The sequence below is a fragment of the Tupaia chinensis genome, unplaced genomic scaffold (assembly GCF_000334495.1).
Source record: "Tupaia chinensis unplaced genomic scaffold, TupChi_1.0 Scaffold000294_5, whole genome shotgun sequence".
Taxonomy (NCBI): Eukaryota; Metazoa; Chordata; class Mammalia; order Scandentia; family Tupaiidae; genus Tupaia; species Tupaia belangeri.
The window spans coordinates 973447-993266 of NW_006159782.1; the positions used below are offsets into that span (position 1 = coordinate 973447).

The 19820-nt window shown below is 43.8% G+C and overlaps 1 protein-coding gene across 1 annotated transcript in view; it reads right to left on the minus strand.

Annotated features, from left to right (window-relative positions):
- The window catches only part of MEI1 (meiotic double-stranded break formation protein 1), a 96872-nt gene that overhangs the window by 32707 nt on the left and 44345 nt on the right, over window positions 1-19820 (minus strand). Inside the window, exons 16-20 of the mRNA XM_006150720.1 lie at window positions 15085-15145; window positions 13754-13851; window positions 12259-12427; window positions 7703-7850; window positions 380-655 (exon numbers count right to left, since the gene is read on the minus strand). Coding sequence (XP_006150782.1) covers window positions 380-655; window positions 7703-7850; window positions 12259-12427; window positions 13754-13851; window positions 15085-15145 — 752 coding nt within the window. The remainder of the gene's footprint in view (window positions 1-379; window positions 656-7702; window positions 7851-12258; window positions 12428-13753; window positions 13852-15084; window positions 15146-19820) is intronic.

The following is a 19820-nucleotide window of genomic DNA, read 5'->3' on the forward strand; positions in this document are numbered from 1 at the left end:
ACACCGGATGTGTGTGCATGCATACACAAGATCCAGAAGGGAGAATGGAGGAGAAGGAATTGAGGCATGGCCATCCCCCTGGGGGTTGATTTCTCGCTTTCTGTCTCTCTGTGTCTTTCTGGCAAAAGCATGCTCAATTTTGCCCTATAACAAAACCTCTCAAAAAAAAAAAAAAAAAAAAAAAGAATAAAAGAAAGGGGCCAGATTGACAGAAACCAAGAACCTACAACTAGAAAGGACTCTTGCTCACATAGAGACCATGATGGGCTCAGAGGTGGGCAGGAGCAACTGCAGGTGCCTTCTGACTTCAGTAAACCAGCTCCCACAAAGAGAAAGGGCCACCATCTCTGAATATGGAAATGAATGAGTGAGTACCTACTAGCAAAATAAGCAGGATGCTTAGGCTGCTTCTGAGCATCTGGAACAGCACAGTTAAGTTGGTAGGAAGGGTCAACTGCCCAGCAGAGAGGCCATCATCCAGCTCCTCATGGCTTCTCTCTTCCCAAGAGAACCAAAGTTCTAGGACACGGTGCCCAAACCTGCTCATCAGTTCTGGATACATCAGGAAGAACCTGAGCAGGAGGTAGTGGTGGGTGTAGACTAGGTGCAGGTCTGGGACGCCCTCTAGGAATTTTCTGATTGCACTGATCACAGCCTGGAGGTAAAACAGAACAAAAAACAAAGGAGTTAAATACACTTTGCAGAGGACCTAAGAGACCCCCAACATAGCCAAGACTTAACTGGGAAAAATATACCAGCATCTCAGTATTCCAGAACATTTAATTGGCTCATGAGGGACTCAGCCTCTTTTTTTTCTTTTTTGAAGTTTATTTTGAAGTTTTTCATGAGAGAGAGAGAGAGAAGAAAAGATAGTCACCACCCTCAACAGGGCTCTGATGTCAGCTGCAGCCAGCCCTGGATTATGGGCAGGCACCCCAGCATACTCAGGGAGGTATCCAGATGCAAACCTTCAACCCTCCCATATAGGTCAGCCTCACAGAGTGTTGCATTTAAACATAGTATCATGGTCCAGGCCCTTGGCCTCTTTTCTGCCATGACTCACGTGATAATATTATATATGCAACACACTCCAACAAGCATACCTAGAATTGTTAGAAACTCCATGCTCTTTTTTTAGAGACAGATTTTTGCTATAGGGCTCGTGTGCTTGCTGGAGAGGCAGAGAGAGACAGAGAGACAGAAAACAAAAAATTGCCCCCAGGGCGGATGACCACACTGCAATCTCTTCTCCTCCATTTTCCTCTAAAGATTTTGGGCATGCATGCACACGCTTCTGGTGTGAGTTTTAAGCCACCAGGTCCAGGACTTGAGCCGCGGTTGACGATGTGGAAGTCCAGTAACATAAATATTACACCAGCTGCTGGTACCATGCTTTTTTATGAAGTAAGACATTATGATAATTCCCATCAGATACATCAGTCATATAAGGTGAGTTGCCCATTGCCTGCAGTATTCACTGGATCATCCTAAGGCACTCTAGTGAGAAAACCACATGGTGCTAACCATACAACACTAGTTTTTAATTGTGATTTTGCTCCCCAGGGGACATATGGTAAAGTCTGGAGACATTTTTTAATATCGTGATTGGGGGAAGTACCACTGGCATCTAGGGGGAATAGAGCAGGGATGCTGTAAATATTCCACAATGAATGAGAAAGCTTCCCACAGAAAAAAAGAATTATCCACTGCAAAATGCTAATAGTGCTGAGCTGAGGAGCCGAGCTCTGGGATGATACTTAGCATAGTATGTTGTAGTTGTCAGCGTGCACATCTGCTTCCACATTAGACTGAAAGCTGCTCAGAGCAGGGACTGTGGCAGAATTATCTGTGCATCTGGCATAGGCCCTGGCACAGGAAGGGTGAAGGGAAGTACGTTGAATCATGTATTAACCCTCAAAAACCTATCTCGGGACTAGCAGATGGCATAATGGCTACGTCACTGGACTCTCATGTAGTTGACCATGGTTTGAGTCCTGGACCCGCCAACTTAAAACTCATGCCGGGTGCGTGTGCATGCGTGCCCAAGATCCCAAGAGGAGAATGGAGGAGAAGGAGTTGTGGCTTAGTCATTCCCTCAGGGGGTGATTTCTTGTTTTCTATCTCTCTGTCTCAATCTGTCTCTACAGTGAGTGCATGCGCCCTATACAAAAAATCTGTCTTACAAAAAACAACAACAACAGGGAACCAGCAGTTAGTGTACTGGCTATGTCGCTGGACTCCCACGTAGTTGACCGCTATTCGCATCCCCGACCTGGTGGCTTAAAACTCACGCCGGGCGCGTGTGCGTGCGTGCTCAAGATCCCGAGAGGAGAATAGAGGAGAAGGGATTGTGCTTAGTCATTCCCTCAGGGGGTGATTTCTCGCTTTCTGTCTGTCTCTCTCTGTCTGTCTGGTGAGCGCACGCGCCCTATAGCAAAAACCTCTCCAAAACAACAACAAACCTAACCTATCTCTTCCCATTGCACATATAACAACCTTCAAATTCCTTAGTATGCTATTCTAAGTTCGGTGTTTTGTTTTTGTTTTGCAGTTGACCACATGGGAGTCCAGCAATGTAACCATTATGCCATCGGCTGATCCCTAATTAAAGAATTTTAATTAAAGAATTTTTTTAAAGAATAATTTTTATTGGGACCAGCATCTGGCATAATAGCTATGTTACTGGACTCCCATGTAGTTGACCGCAGTTTGAGTCCTGGACCTGGTGGCTTAAACTCACAACAGGCACCTGTGTGTGCATGCCCAAGATCCTGAGAGGAGAATGGCCTGGCCATCCCCCCGGGGGGTGATTTTTTCTCCTTCTTTCTCTCTGTCTCTCTCTGTCTTTCTGGCAACAAGGGCACCCGCCTAAAAGCAAAAACCCCTCCAAAAAAAAAAAAAAAAAAAGAAGAAGTATGTTTATTTAACTTTATTTGTTTAAATTTGACCAGAGGGGGACAGAACAAGTGAGCAAGAGAGAGAGAGAGAAAGTGAGAAAGGAAGTCATGGGGTCTGGGAATCGAGCCATAGTCAGCCATGTGGGAGTCCAGGACCCTTAACCACCACACCACCTTTTAATAAAGGGGCCAGCAGGTCATGTGATGATTAAGGGCACTGGACTCTTATATGGCCAACTGCAGTTTGAGTCCCAAAACTGGCGGTTTGCTTTCTCACTTCCCCCTCTCTCTTACTCTTGCTCTATCTCTCTCTGGTCAAATTTAAATAAATAAATAAAGTCAAATAAAATGATTCTTTAAAAAAAAGAATTTTAATTAAAAAAATTAAACAGTGATGTTTTGAAATTATCACTATGTAAGTCCTTATATCTTTTGTTAAGTTTATTCCCAAATATTTCATTTTTTGTTGCTAATGTAAATAAAATTGCTTTTTCTACTTTCATTTTCAAGCAGGCTATTAAAGACTTAAGCCTTCCTTTCGGCTCCTCTCCACTCTACCATCCATGTCTCAGGTCTCCTTCCTTGAATAGATAGACTGGGCAACTTCCCATTCCAGCATCTTAAATCACACTCTGCTCTCAGCTAGTCAATTCTCCCTTCATCTCTTCCACTTCCTCTGTAAGCTGTTCCTGATGCCATCATTGGACACAAGTTCACTGTGCCCTGGAAGCTCTCGACAAGTCCTCCGGTTCCAGGAAAGCACTCACTGCTGCAGGTGCCTGTCTTGCAGACCTTTTGATCCATCCTGGCAAATCAGTGCTCTCTCAGGGCAAGAAATTTGTCTGATTCATCCTAAACCTGAAAAAGCTCCATGTGGCACCTAGCAATTTTGTCAAATGGTTAATCCACATTGTTGTTAAAATGTTGAGAAGCAAATAAACCATGTGCACTGAGTAGTGTTCAAGGGCTTAGAAAATGCTGGTCAAACTGAAATGAAGTTGTTAAAAACAAAGAGCTTCCAGCTACTCTGAAATGTCCACCTCACCAGTGACACTCACACTTCAGTTGTAAGGGGTCCTTGTACACGCACCAGTCCATCTTCTCCACTGCTTCCCACAAGAACTAGAGGACTGTGAAAGTCAGAAGGGATCTCAAAGACAACTCTGCCCTAACCCATTTACCGTTGGATGGCAAGACCAAGGTCCCAAATCCTTAGAAACATTTTTGTTTTGCTGGGTTTTTTTTTTTGGGGGGGGGTATTTGTTTGTTATTATTGCTTATTTATTTTTATTAATTGAGAGAGAGATACAGGTACCTCCCCCCAAAAGGGCTGTCCTGCCACTATCCACTCTAGTCTCAGCATGCCCAGGGAGGTCCCAGGACATGAATCCAGGACCTTTCCCATGTGGGTGCAGTTGCAGTACCACAGCACCATCACCTGGCCCACTAGAAACATCTTTTTTTTTTTTTTTTTAAAAAGGTTTTTGACATAAGGTGTATATGTTCTCCAGAGAGAGACAGTGAGATGGAAAACAAGAAATCACTCCCCAGGGGGGATGACCACATCACCATCCTTTCTCCTGCATTCTCCTCCTGAGATTTTGGGCATGCATGTACACACACCCAGCATGATTTTCAAACTATTAGGTCTGGGACTCAAACCATGCGGAAGTCCAGCACCTAAACCACTATGCCACCTATGCTGGCCCTAGAAACATCTTTTTATTCTCTCTTATAATCACAACTCACATCTGATCCATAAAGAAATCCTATAGGTCCCATCTTCAAAATATATCTTGGGGCTGGCAGTTGGTATGGTGGTTAAAGTTGCTGGATTCCCATAGGGCCAATCATGGCTCAAGTCCTGGACCCGGTGGCTTAAACTCACGCCGGGCGCGTGTGTGTGCCTGACCAAGATCCTGAGAGGAGAATGGAGGAGAAGGGATTGTGGCATGGCCATCTCCCCTGGGGGGTGATTTCTCACTTTCTGTCTCTCTGTCTTTCTCTGTCTTTCTGGCGAGCATACCCACCCCGCAGCAAAAAACTCTTAAAAAAATAATAATAATAAATGAAAAAAAAAAACATATCCTGAGGCTGACACTTTTCATTCCTTCTTGGCTATCTATTGCTACATTATTACTGTAGCTTCCTAACTGGTTTCTCTGCTTCTACCCTTGAACCCCTTTACTGCATGAGATCATCAAAGCAACAAGTGCAGACAGGAAAGTAAAGCAAAGACTCACCCCTGGGGCACAACCACAGGGGAGATGACGGAAGACTAGCAAATTACAGTGACACAGAACTTGCCTGCAAGGAAGGGAGAAAACCATGACTTTGTGGCATTCCAGATACTAAGGAAGAGCAGTATTTAAAAAAAAAAAAAGTGCTACAGACAGATCAAGTAAGATGATCATAAAATATGATGACTAATTGTAGCCATGTGTTGGTTGTTGGTGAATCTGTTAAGTACATTTTCAGAGATGTGGTAGGAGTGAAAAATCTAACTGGGAAAGGTTCAAGAGAGAATGGGAAAACAGGAAATATGTAAAACAAGCCTTAAGGATCTCATCATATTTGGAGCAAGCAGGTAGCATGGACGTTAAGGCACTGGATCCACATGGTAGACTTAAATAGTTTGAGTCCTGGACCTGGTGGCTTGAAAATCTGAAGGAGAAGGGGTTGTAGAGTGGTCCTCCCCCTGGGGGATGATATCTTACTTCTCTTCTCTCTCTGTCTCTGGTGAGCACATACACCCTATAGTAAAAAAAAAAAAAAAAAAAAAAAAAAAGAGGAAAACAAAACCCCTATTAAAAAAAAAAAAAAAAAAAAGCTACAAGGATTGTAACAAAAGGACTTAGGAGTCTCCTGAATAGGCTCCCAATGACCAAAGATAAGATAATTTGTGCCTTAAAAAGCTAACAGCTACATTGGACTAAAACATATCCAGTATTCTATCCATGAGTTCATGATATTTAAAAAAATAAACTCTTTGGTCACCTGTGGAAGATGTTAAATACCAACCTAAAAACAACAACAACAAAAACTAATAATTTAGGGGGAACAATTAATATTTAACCTACACTTTCTATGCAATCCAATCCCAGAGTAACTGAATGATTAATGAGGGGAAGTTTTTCCTTTTATACAAATATTTCAGTTAATAAACAGAGAACTATGGAAATAGAATATAATTATTGTGTAGTCCCTAATGAATTAATGTATCTAGACAATGATCACTAATGCTGCTAATATCACAAAAAGAAAGCTTTCTTTTTTTTTTTTTTCAATGCTTCTGTCATAGGGCACGTGTACTTGCCAGAGACAGAGGAAAAGAGAAAAATCACTCTTCAGGAAGAATGGTCATGCAGCAATCCCTTCTTCTCCATTCTCCTCTCAGGATTTTGGGCATATAGTCACATATACACGTTGTGATTTTCAAGCCACCAGATCTGGGACTCAAACCACAATTCAGTGCCTTAACCACTGTACCACCTGCTAGACCCAAAAAGATCTTTTTAAAGAATGCTGTGTGCCCAGCTGTGTCTTACTTGAAAGCCCATGCATTCCACCATAATTCCTGTTTCTGTTTAAATTAAACCAGCTCTGCTTGAATCACATTTGCCCCAATAGTAATAAAAAAAAGAGACAAAACTATAGTCAGTGAAGGAAGAAGACCTGTAAATTGGGCCTCAAGAGTCTATAGCTAAAGAGTAGAAGTGATCTTCTATGAAATAAGTGAGATTCAGTGATGAACTAGACACTGTCCTCAATCCCCAGGAGTTTATAATGAAGCTGGAGAGGGACCAGCAGTTAGCGTAATGGCTATGTTGCTGAACTCCCATGTAGTCGACAAGCAGTTGAGTCGCAGACCCGGAGGCTTAAACTCACGCCAGGCGTGTGTTCACGTGTGCCCAAGATCCCGAGAAGAAAATGGAGAGAAGGGATTGTGGTGTGGCCACCCCCCCAGAGGGTGATTTCTCGCTTTCTGTCTCTCTGTCTTTCTGGCGAGCACACATGCCCTATAGCAGAAACCTCTCCAAAAAAGAAAAAAAACGAAACTGGAGAGAGGAACCAGCAGTTGGAGTAATGGCTATGTCACTTGACTCCCATGTAGCCGACCACAGTTTGAGTCCCAGATTTGGCTTAAATTCATGCTGGGTGTGTTCGCATGTGTGCCCAAGATCCTGAGAGGAGAATGGAAAAGGGATTGAAGTGTGGCCACCCCACCCCCTAGGGGGTGATTTCTCACTTTCTGTCTCTGTCTGTCTTTCTGGTGAGTGTACACGCCCTATAGTAAAAAAAAAAAAAAAGAAAGAGAAAAAGAAAAAGAAAGAAAGAAAGAAGCTGGAAAGAGAAAACTTGTACACACACAACCAGCATCAATATGATTAACAATGACCTGGGTCCTAGCAATCCACTTCATTTGATAAACTGTTACCAGGAGATAAAATACCTCACAGGCCAAAGGTGGTACCAAGGGAAGACCCTTGGGAGTCGTCAAGTCTGAGTTGGAGTCCTGACTCCCCCATCAATTAACTATGTGACTTAGAGAACATTACTTTAACTTTAGTCTCCATTGTTTTTTCTATTAAATGGAAATACAGTAATAATTTCTGCCTCTCAGGACCATTGAGAGAATTAACTAAATTATACAGGCTCTGTATGTGTCAGCACCTTTCTCTTAAAAGTCCCACTCTGTCTCTCTGCCAGTCCCCTGGTCTACAAATATATCATCACAGCCTCCCTGAGGACATTAATATGAAGAGGTGGAGCAGCCAGAGGAGCGCAGGCATTGGGATCCATACCTCGTCCGGTTCTCTGTCTTTGCCCTGACAAATTGCAAGCAGGTAGATGGAGGCTCTGAAGACCACCGGTGGGGGGTGCTCGCCCTGGTCCTGCAGGGACAGGAGGAAGCTTTGCACAGCCACAAACAATTCTGCCTCTGAGACAAACCTGTTGACCAAGGAGAGCCTGAGTGAGAAAGACAGAGCTGGCAGGCCAGTGGGCTCCTCTAGCCTGCCTGGTCACATCATCCCTGAACCCATTGTCCTGCCTCTGCATGCCCATAGTCTAATGATAATTTGCTTTTTTTTTTTTTTTTTTTTTTGGAGAGATTTTCACTATAGGGCCTGTGCGCTCGCCAGACAGACAGAGAGAGACATAGAGACAGAAAGCGAGAAATCACCCCCCAGAGGAGATGGTCACGCCGCAATCCCTTCTCCTCCATTCTCCTCTCAGGATCTTGGGCACGCACGCACACGCGTCCGGCGTGAGTTTTAAGCCACCGGGTCCAGGACACGAACCATGGTCGACTACGTGGGCGTCCAGCGACATAGCCATTACACTAACTGCTGCTTCCCCTAATGATAATTTGCAGTATCCTATCTATTTTTACAAAACATCATCACACTTACCCATGACATGGTTCTATGCCTCATGCAAGGCTCTGTTAGGAGAGAGAGACTCCTCACTCACACTTGGGAGGTAAGGAATCTACAAGCTGGATTTGCGTTGCTAAAGAGAAGGGTGCTGTGTTGGGTGGCATGGTGGTTAAGGTGCTGGACTTCACACATGAGAAACCACAGTTTGAGCCTCAGATCTGGTGACTTGAGAATCACACTGGGTGTGTGTTTGTGTGGGGTGATTTCTCACTCTTGCCCTCTCTGTCTTTCTTTTTCTCTCTCTGGTAAGGGCATGCACTCTACCAAAAAAAAAAAAAATTTCTCACTCTTGCCCTCTCTGTCTTTCTTTTTCTCTCTCTGGTAAGTGCATGCACTCTACCAAAAAAAAAAAAAAAATTGTGCTATTTCTGGGGAACAGGAGGCACTGCATTAGTAGGTGGTCCATCCCTCTCTTAATATTTATCATTAAATGGTGGTGTGTTCAATGGCCTACTTTCTGTGAGGGTGGTGGTGGGGTGTATATGCCAAGGGTTTGGGGAGTGAGAAGGAAGCTAACTTTTCACTATTACCATTTGAATTTTCTTCCACAGGTATGTCTTGCCTATCAGGTTAAGTACCCCCAAAAAATGACCATTTAAAAAATGGGTACCATTGGGAACCAGCAGTTAGAGTAATGGCTATGTCGCTAGACTCCCACGTAGTTGACCACGGTTTGCATCCTGAACCCGGTGGCTTAGAACTCACGCCGGGCACATGTGCATGTGTGCCCAAGATCCCTAGAGGAGAATGGAGGAGAAGGGATTGTGGCATGACCATCCCCCCTAGGGGGGATGTTTGTCTGGCGAGCGCAAGTGCCCTATAGCAAAAACATCTCAAAAAAAAAAAAAAAAAACACCCCCTACCAAGGGTGATTTAAAAAAAAAAAAAGGGTAACATTTGGGCCAGCCGGTGGTGTGGTAATTATGGTGGTTGGATCCCATATAGCTGACTATAAGGCAGCAGCTTGAAAAACCCACTGGGCACATGTGTGTGCATGCCCCAAATCCCAGAAGAATGAAGGAGAAAGGATTATGGCATGGCCATCCCCCCTGTGGAGTGATTTTTCTCTCTCTCTATCTGGCAAGCACATGTACCCTATAGCAAATTTTAAAATAATTTTTTTAAAGAATTATTTTATTTAACTTCACTTATTTGTTTATTTTAATTTGACCAGAGAGAAACAGAGTGAGCAAGAGAGAGAGAAAGCGAGAAAGCAAGTTGCCACGTCTGGGACTTGAACCATGGTCGACCATGTGAGAGTCCAGCACCCTTACCACTATGCCACCTGCTGGCTCCTAAAAGTAATTTTTAAATTAAAAATAGATAACATACTTGGAGCCAGAGGTGACATGATAGTTAAGGTGCTGGACTTCCATATGGCCAACTGTGGTATTTGGCAATTTGAAAATCATGCTGGGCCCATGTGTGTGTGCACACACCCAAAATCCCAGGAGGAGAATGGAGAAGAGATATCAACATGACCATCCTGTACGGATTTCTCACTTTTCCTCACTATCTCTGTCTCTCTCTGGCAAGCACACATACCCTATGGCAAAAACCTTAATTAAAAAAAAAAAAGGACACCACTCAATGCAATGTGATATCCTGTGTTGTATCCTGGAACAAAAATGGGACATTATAGGAAAAACTAGTGAAATCTGAATAAAGTTTAATTAACAGTAACAAACCAATCCTTGTTTCTTACTCTTTTTGTTTGTTTGTTTGTTTTTTGTTTGTTTGTTTGTTTTTGGAGAGGTTTTCGCTATAGGGCGCATGCGCTCGCCAGACAGAGACAGAGACAGAGAGACAGAAAGTGAGAAATCACCCCCCAGGGGGGATGGCCACACCACAATCCCTTCTCCTCCATTCTCCTCTCAGTATTCTGAGCACGCACGCACATGCACCCGGCATGAGTTTAAGTTACTGGGTCTGGGACTCGAACCACGGTTGACTATGTGGGAGTCCAGTGACACAGCCATTACGCTAGCTGCTGGTCCCCATTTTCATTATTTTTAATAACAAAAAGGACTTGGAGAGATTTTCACTATAGGGTGCGTGCGCTCACCAGACAGACAGAGAGAGACATAGAGACAGAAAGCGAGAAATCACCCCCAGGGGGGATGGCCACACTGCAATCCCCTCTCCTCCATTCTCCTCTCGGGATCTTGGGCATGCACACACACCTGCCCGGCATGAGTTTTAAGCCACCAGGTCCGGGACACGAACCACGGTCAACTACGTGGGAGTCCAGTGACATAGCCATTACGCTAACTGCTGGTTCCCCCCGTTAATTACTCTTGACAGAAGTTAATATTAGGGGAAAACAGATGAGTGGTATAAAAGAACTCTCTATATTCTTTGCAATGTTTTTATAACCTAAAATTACTCTAAAATAAAATGCTTTTTTAAAAAATAAAAATAAAGGCCAGCAGGTGTCATGGTAGTTGTAGAAACTGGATCTGGCATGGCCAACTGTATGGACAGAGACCCAGACCTAGCAGCCTGGGGAATATACTGGACATATTGTGCATGTCCAAAATCCTGAGAGGAGAATGAAGGAGAAGAGGCTGCAGTATAGCAGTCACTCCTGAGTGGTGCTTTCTCACTTCCTCTCTCTCCTTTCTGTCTCTCCAGTAAGTGCATGCACCCTATGGCAAAAACTTATAGCAAAAAATAAACAACATAAAACAAAATGGATAACCATACCACTATGCAGCTACCAGAATAGGTAGATTCATTAATACATACATTGACATGAAAAGATGACCAAGATATACTATTAGATTTAAAAGCACAATGAAGGGCCCACAGGTGGCGTGGTGGTTGAGGGCACTGGATTCCCACATGGACAATCACGGCTCAAGTCCCGAACCTGGCAACTTGCTTTCTTACTTTCCCTCTCGCTCTTGTTCTGTCTCTTTCTGGTCAAATTAAAATAAAATAAATAAATAAAGTTAAATAAAATAATTATTTTTTAAAAAGGCACAATAATGGGCAGGCAGGTAGTGTGGTAATTGAGGGCACTGGACTCCCACATGGCTGACCATGGTTTGAATCCTGGACCTAGCAGCTTGCTTTCTCACTTTCCCTCTCTCTTTCTCACTCTGTCCCTCTCTAGTCAAATTAAAATAAATAAATAAAGTTAAATTTAAAAACACACACACACACACACTTAGAAATTTGTTTTTACAAAGCACAATGAGGGGGGCTAGCAGGTGATGTGGTGGCTAGACTCTCACATGGTCAACTGCGGTTCAAATCCTGGACCTGGTGGCTGGAAAATCATGCTGGGTACATTTACATATGTGCCCAAGATCCCAGGAGGAAAAGGGAGGAGAAGGAATTGCAGCATGGCCATCCGCCCTAGGGAATGATTTCGTACTTTCCTTCTCACTATCTCTCTCTCTGGCAGGCACATGCAACTTAAGGCAGAAACCTTAAAAAAAAAAAAAAAAAAAGGCACATTGAGAGTGGGACTTGTAACCTAGTAATTAAGGGAGCAAGATCCCACATGGTTGACTGTGTATCAAATCCTGGTACTTGGTGACTTGAAAACCACACTGTGAGCACATGCATGTGCTGACTGGATGGAGAAATGGAGGAGGGATTGTGGCATGATCATGCCCCATGGAGGTGTTTTCTCTCCCTTTTTTCCTCCCTAGTCCCTCCTTCCCTCCTCCCTCTCTCTCTCTCTGTTTCTGCCAAGTGTATGTGCCTTCTGGCAATTAAAAAATGAATGCCTTACATAATATCTTACTGTGTACACTAAAAACAAGATGTATGGCCCGCCCCGGGTGGCTTGAGAAGGGGGGTATTGCTGTGCGGTGGCTGAGGCTCCATGAATTATTTATTGAACTACTGAATTGAGCTATAGATGAGGGTCTCAGGACCACTGCCACCTGTTGGCTCTGGCCACAGACCTGTCTTCATGGATGTAGGCCAGGTAAAAGAGGAACAGGATGCAATACTGTCTCTGGCGAGCAGCTCCTTCCACATCCTGGCAATCTGACAGGAAGGCAAGGCTTTCAGGGATCCTGCTGTTTATCTGGGGCAGCCCATACTGCAGGAGCTCAGACACTGCAGCAAACTCTGTAGAGGAAGCAAGCCGGGGAAGTCACCCAGAAAACAGAAGAACAGGTCATGAGTACCTACTATATGAAGAGTTCTGCATAGTGCAAGGGGTTCTGTGATACAGAAGGAAATAAGAGACACTTTCTCCTTTATGCAGCTTTCAACCCACCTGGAGAGACTAAAGTTAACAGGTAGAATAATATGGACATTTCTCAAAAACACTACATTCATTTATTTATTTCACTGACAAATATTCACTGGCAGCTATTCTAGGCCAGGCTGTGGGATCTGGGTTCCACCTCCAGGAGGTGGCAGTTGGTAGGAAGAGACAGATAATGACACAGTCAGCTGCAGGACATGTAGTCAGTATCATGCTCCAGTGTGGAGGAGGGGGTGATTGGGGTTGCCTGAGGTGGGGAAGGCAAGCTCAAAGAGGAGGAAGCTGTGGAGTGTAAGCAGAATACTGCAAGCAGTACCTATCCTTCCCCAGCATGTTACAGAAGCTCAATAAATATTCAACAAAAAGCAGGCCACCAGATGGTATGGTGGTTAAGGAACTGGATTCCCACATGGCTTACTGCAATTTGAGTCCCGTACTCGGTGGCTTTAAAATCACACTGGCCAAGTGTGCATGCATGCTCAAAATCCCAGGAAGAGAATGGAGCAGAAGGTATTGCTGTGTGGCCACCCCACCAGGGAGTGATTTCTCACTTTGTCTCTCTCTGTCTCTCTCTTTCTCCCCAGTGAGCGCATGTGCCCTATGGCAAAATCTTTAAAAAGTTTGTTTTTTGTTTTCCAACAAAAAGAAGAGCTCACAGCTCTCAGCCCTTAACTGCTGGGCCTTCTGCCTAGAGTCTCCCTGGCCCTCCTTCACTCAATCAGACCTCTGATCAAATGCCACCTCCTCATGGAGGATTTGAGAGCAAGTTTTGTATCTCTAGCTATTCCACCAGCACTTGGAATAGAGTCTGGCACACAATAGATGCTCAAGAAATGCTTCAAAGGAATGAACAGGCTGTTGAAGCTATAATGAAGAACAGACTCCAGATGTGAACAGCAGAGAGGAGGCCAGGTATGGTAATACTGCAAAGGAGATGACTGGGAGGAAGGAACTAAACTTGATGAGCTTTAGGGTTATTCTCAGCTCTTAGAGTCTAAGATGCCAGGAGCCTGGCATTTTACTATATCACCTCCCTAACAATAAGCCTGTAATTCCATCATTCCATGATTCATTTGGGCAACTTTGAGCAAAGAATACTGACTCACTATCCAGCCAATCAGCAAAGCATCCAGAATCTAAAGACTACCACAGCCCTTGTAAGTGGTCAAACTGCGGCATCTTACCTTCTTGAGAAAGTGGCCTTGTCTTCTCTGGAGCTGAGAGGAGGTTAAGACACATGTGGTAGAGGAAACTGGAGCACTCCTGGTTTAGGGCTGCATGACTTAGAGGAAGAAGAGAGAACAAAAGAGATGACATTGCTACTTTACTTTGGACAGCAACACCCCTGCTATGTGCCTGGATACCACTGCTTTGTCCCAGAGCCCAGCGAAATTCTCACCTTGGCCTCAGGTGACTATGGAAAGTGAATATGGAACCTGCTGCCAACGATTGTAACTTGGGCACTTTGCCATACAGGCAAGCTTCACTAAAACTTTACTGAAAAAATAAATCAGGGAGGACTACTAAACTCCAATTTAACAAAATGTGGAAACAAAAACTGTCTGGGCCAGGAAAGAGCTAGATTACTAGAAAAAAGAGGAAACAGATGAACCCAAGATGGGTAGTAGTCAAGGAATACTACAAGTATCCAAAATGCTTATTTCTAATCCAGCTGGATGCCTGTGCTCTCTCCTGAACGTCGGGTGTTCTAGTCGAGGTTATGGAAGGACAGCTAGGCACCACACAATGCAGTTACCTTGCAGGCTGTGCGCAAGAACAAATAAATTTTCCTGGAAAATATAGAGACAGGTAACAAATCGAAAATAGGAAGGAACAGAGGCAGCTCTAGAACATTAACAAGACAGAGACTGAGGATGTGATCCCTCTACTTTGAACAAGAAAGCTTCTTCTCTAGAACTGCTGGGCTGGCAGCAACAAGAACTTGATGAATGCTTTACCCCACCCCTCTGAAGGCCTCGGTTTTCCAATTTAAATGAGGACTTAGACCAAAGTTATCTGAGCATCCCATCCAGTTTTGTTGCAACAGGTACCCATCTAAGTATCACCTGGAATGAGGATTTACCAGACCAGATTAAATACAGAAGAATGTCCAGCACATGCCACCAGTTGCTAAGTACTGCTGAAACTATATCAACCCATCGCACCAACCAGGAATTTCCACTTGTCCAATCAAGAAGGTGACCGAGGGGCCAGTAGGTGGTGTGGTGGTTAAGGTGCTGGACTCCCACAAGGAAAATCACGGTTTGAGTCCCAGACCTCAGCAATTTGAAAATCACGCCAGGCGCATGGGCATGATGCCCAAAATCCCAAGAGGAGAATGGAGGAGAAGAAATTGCAGCATGGCCATCCCCTGGGGGGAGGGGTCATTTCTCATTTTCCCTCTCTCTGTCTCTCTTCAGCGAGCACACATGGTCGATGGCAAAAACCTGAAGAAAAAAAAAGAAGAAGGTGACTGGCCCCTTGGCTGCTCAGATTTTCCTGGTACCATACATACCTCAGGCCACTGCAGAACCTGGCCTTCAGCTCCAGGGTCAGTCGTATGAAGGACGAGGCAGCTTAGGAGAAGTGGAAAGAAAGCAGAGGATTGTTTAAATCAGACTTAATACAGAGATTCTCGAGTCCAACTGTTAAAAAAAAGAGCTCTGTTTTCGAAATCATACAGATCTGGTTGAAAAATGCTCCACCTCTAATTGGGAAAGTTAACTTCTCTGAGACTTGGTTTTGATATTTGTACCTCACAGTATGTTGTAAAGCTAAGTAAGATAAATAGATGCAAAATGGGAGAGTTCATTAGAATATGTATGAGGAGCTGCCAATGGCATGGTGGTTAAGGCAGCTAGATCCCACGTGGCCAACCGTGCAGTTCAAGTGGCAGACCCAGTGGCTTGAAAAACACACTGGGCACATGCATGTGTATGCCCAGAATCTCAAGAGGAGAATGAAGGGAAAGGGACTATGGCGTGGCCATCCCTCCCAGGTGTGCTTTCTCACTTTCTTTCTCTCTGTCTCTCCAGTGAGTGCATGTACCCTATGGCAAAAAATTTTTTTAAAGTGAAAAGAAAAAAAAAATTATATGGAGAGGTTTTTGCTATAGGACAGATGCGCTTGCCAGAAATGCAGAGAGATAGAAAGTGAGAAATTACATCCAGGGGGGCATGGCCACACTGCAATCCCTTCTCTTCCATTCTCCTCTCAGGATCTTAGGCACGCCTTGGAGTGAGTTTAAGCCACTGGGTCCAGGACTCAAACTGTGGTTGACTACATGGGAGTCCAGTGATGTAGCCATTACGCCATCTGCTGGTCCTATGAAAAGAAAATTTATAATGAACACAAGAATGCATGTAGGGTAAGCTGATGGCATGGTGGTTAGGATGGTTGGATCCCACATAGCTAACTGCATGGTTCAAGTCTCAGACCTGGCAGCTTGAGGGACATGTGTGTGTGTGTGTCTGTGTGTGTGTGTGTGTGTGTGTGTGTGGTGTGCACATGCCCAAAATTCCAAAAGGAGAAATGGAGGAGAAGGTATTGCAGCATGACCATCTTCCATGGGAAAGTGCTTTCTTGCTTCTTTCTCTCTGTTTCTCTATGACAGGCACACACACTCTCTGATAAAAAATATATATATTTTTAGAGAGATTTTTTGCTATAGAGTACATGTGCTTGCTGGAGAGACAGGCAGAAAGTGAGTAATCATCCCCCAGGCAGATGGCCACACTGCAATTTCTTTTCCTCTTGAAATTTTGGGCACAGAGGCACACGTGCCTTGGGTGAGTTTTAAACCCTTGGGCTAGGACTTGAACTGAGGGTGACTATGTGAGAATCCAGCAACATAACCATTATGCCATCTGCTGGTCCCAGTCTGATCATTTTATAAAATAATTATTTATTTAACTTTATTTATTTATTTATTTGTTTTAATTTGACCAGAGAAGGAGAGAGAGAGAGATATATAGAGAGAGAAAGTAAGAAAGCAAGCTGCCAGGTCCAGGACTCAAACCATAGTCGGCCATGTGGGAGTCCAGCTAGCCCTGATAAATTTTTTTATAACAGAATGTATGAATATAAGAGGAAGTTGTTATGGGATGATATATCACAGCAGAGTAAAAAATATAGAGAATTCAATCCATATATTTGAAAAAAAATAGTGAAACTGTTAACAACTGTGCATAACATAATGTTCAGTGATGAAGGTGAATATGGGTACATACTTGATTTGATTATTGTACACTGGATATATGCCTTAAAAAAGATTCTGCTGGGCCCAGCAAATGGTGTAATAGTTATGTCGCTAGACTCCCACGTAGTCAACTGTGGTTTAAGTTCCAGACCCGGCAGCTTAAAACTCAGACCGGGCGCATGTGCATGTGTGCCCAAGGTCCTCAGAGAAATGAGGAAAAGGGACTATGGCATGGTCATTCCCATGGGGGGTGATTTTCTCACTTTCTGTCTCTCTATCTCTCTGGTGAGCACATATGCCCTACAGCAAAAATCTCTCTTTAAAAAAAGATCTGTAGCTCACAAAGATAGACACTAATTATATACACCAGAAATCATAATTAAAATTTAAAATTTTTTAAATCAATGTAGTATATCAAACAAGTACTTGGCTCAGAAAAAGTGCTGAATAAATGTTTATCTTCTTTCTTTGTGAATTATCTTCCACTACAGCCTGGTACATTTGACAACAACTTAGAAAGAACACACCTGCTCCTTCTATTCCTTACCCAGTTTTGTAGAAGATAATCCAGTTTCAGGGACCAGGCAGTAGTGAAGCAGTAACACAACTGCACCCATGTGGGAAAGGGTATGAGTGCACATTGCAGGACCTCCTTGAGCAGGCCAGGTATACACAGGTGTGCCCATGGCCCAGGCCGGCTGAGATGGGATGCACGACAACATGAAAACCCTAATGGGGAAGCCTTTCTCTCTGTTTTTAGCTGTCTCTTTCAAAAGGGAAGAAATAAACTTTAAAAATCCAAGTTCAGATTCAGGAAGAAAAGCAGTAGTCACTGCTACTGCTTTTTTTTTTTGTATGCTACAGCATTCATGCACTCACCTGACAGAGACAGAGTGTGTGAGAGAAAGAAGGAAAGGGAGAAAACACCACATGGAGGATGGTCATGCCACAATCCCTTCTCCATTTTTCCTTTTTTAGATTTTGGACATGCATCCAGAGTGTTTTTCAAGCTGCCAAGTCTAGGACTTGAACCGTGCAGTAGGCTATGTGGGATCCAGCCACTTTAACCACCACACCACCAGCTGGTCTAGCAGTTACAGCTTTCCCCCCATCTCTGAGCTGCCTGTGGGAAAGTGACTGGGTCTCACACCAGGGATCCAGTAACAGTTGCACTGGCTGGTAACGCTGGCCCAGGCCCTAAGCCCAAGCCCTTGCATTGCTGGGCTCCTCCCAGTTCTACCAGTAAGGTTCTCTGTCAATACTGAACTCTGTCCTGCCCACTGTGGGCCCTTGTATAAACAGGACCTTAGATAAGAGAACCTTCGCTTCACCAGCTCCAGGACTGGGATTTTCTATATTTTATGATAGGCCTAAATACCTGGCAGGAAATGAATCTCTCAGGGTTTCACAGCAACTCTCTGGGACAATAATTTAATCTATGACTCCCCAGGAAGGGACTCTCATCTTGCTTTCTAGAATAGCTCCTTTCAGCCTAGTCTCATGGAATCCAGTTTCTCCACCCAACCTCATTCTAGGTCTCTATTCCCCTCCTGGCTGGCGATGCCTGCTTCCCTCTTGTAAGATGAGCCTTGATCCTTTGCCACCCAATTTCATATGCACAGATGTCCTTAGTTTTGCTTGCAGCCAGAGATTTATACATCTGCATCCCATCTTGTACCCCAAGACGGGATCTTCTTGGATCTTGAAATACAGCAGGCAGAAGAAAATTGGAAAGAAAGAAATATAGGGACTGGCAGGAAGAGTGGTGGTTAAGGCAGCGGGACTCCCATCCCACGTGACCGACCGTGATTCAAGTCCCAGACCTGGTGGCTTACTTTCTTGCTTTCCCTCTCTTGCTCTGTCCCTCTCTAGTCAAATTGAAAAATAAGTAAAAAATAAATAAAGTTAAATAAAATAGTTCTTTAAAAAAAAAAAAAAGAAGTATGTATCAGTTATCACAATGACTGAGGGTACAGTCATTCAGGAAATCTATACTTATTATCTCATTTATTGGTCCAGCAGGTGGTATGGTAGTTAAGGAGCTAAATCCTACATGTTAAGTAGGGGGTTCGTGTCCCAGAACTGGCAGCTTGAAAATCACATCTGGCACAAGTGTATGCATACCAAAAATCTTGTGGAGCGAATGGAGACAGGATTGTGGCATGGCTATCCCACTGGGGGTTGATTTCTCACTTCCCTCTCTCCCCTCTCTCTCTGTCTCTCTCTGGCAAGGACAAGCACCTATGGCAAAATCTAAAAATAATAATAAAATTTTCATTATTATTTTTGTTCTCACTGAAGACATTGGCAATAAAAAAAATTAATTTGCCCGACATCAATAAACAAGTCAGAGCCAACCCTGTACAAAGCCTAGTGGTTAAGATAGATCTCACACGGCCAACAGTGGTTCAAATCCTGGCCCCAGTGGCTTGAAAAACATCCTAGGTGTGTGTGTTTGTACACCTAAAATCCCGTGGCAGGATGAAGAAATGGAGGAAAAGGGATTGTAGTGTGACCATGACCAGATGGGAGGTACTTTCTCCCTTTCTCTCTCTGATAAGTGTATGCACCCTCTGGCAATTAAAATTAATTAAATAGACAAACAAGTAAGGAATGAGGCAAGAATTCCAATTCACACAAGCTAATTCCTTTCAGCAGCTATTACTCTAAATAGGGAAAATGTTTCCAAAAGGGGAGGAAAAAGCCCTTTCTAACTCCATACTCCCCTCCAGTCACACTCCCATCACTCTTCTTCCCCTCACTTAAAGAAAGACTTATCTAATCTATCCTTTTTCTACTGTCTCACCTCCCACTCATTCTTCAACTCTTTCTCTTCACTGATACACTTTATAAGGAAGATAAGGGAGACTCAGATTCCAGGGATTACTCTTCAGATTGAAGCATTTAAAGGAGGATGACTGGAAAAGTAGGAAGGAAGGTCTACATTTGAGAGAGAAAAAAATGACTAGCAAGAAAGGAAAAAGACAAAGATCTAAAAATGCCTAGAGAAAGAATCAAGGGCCACTTGGGCTCAGTTTTAAGAAGGCACTTTA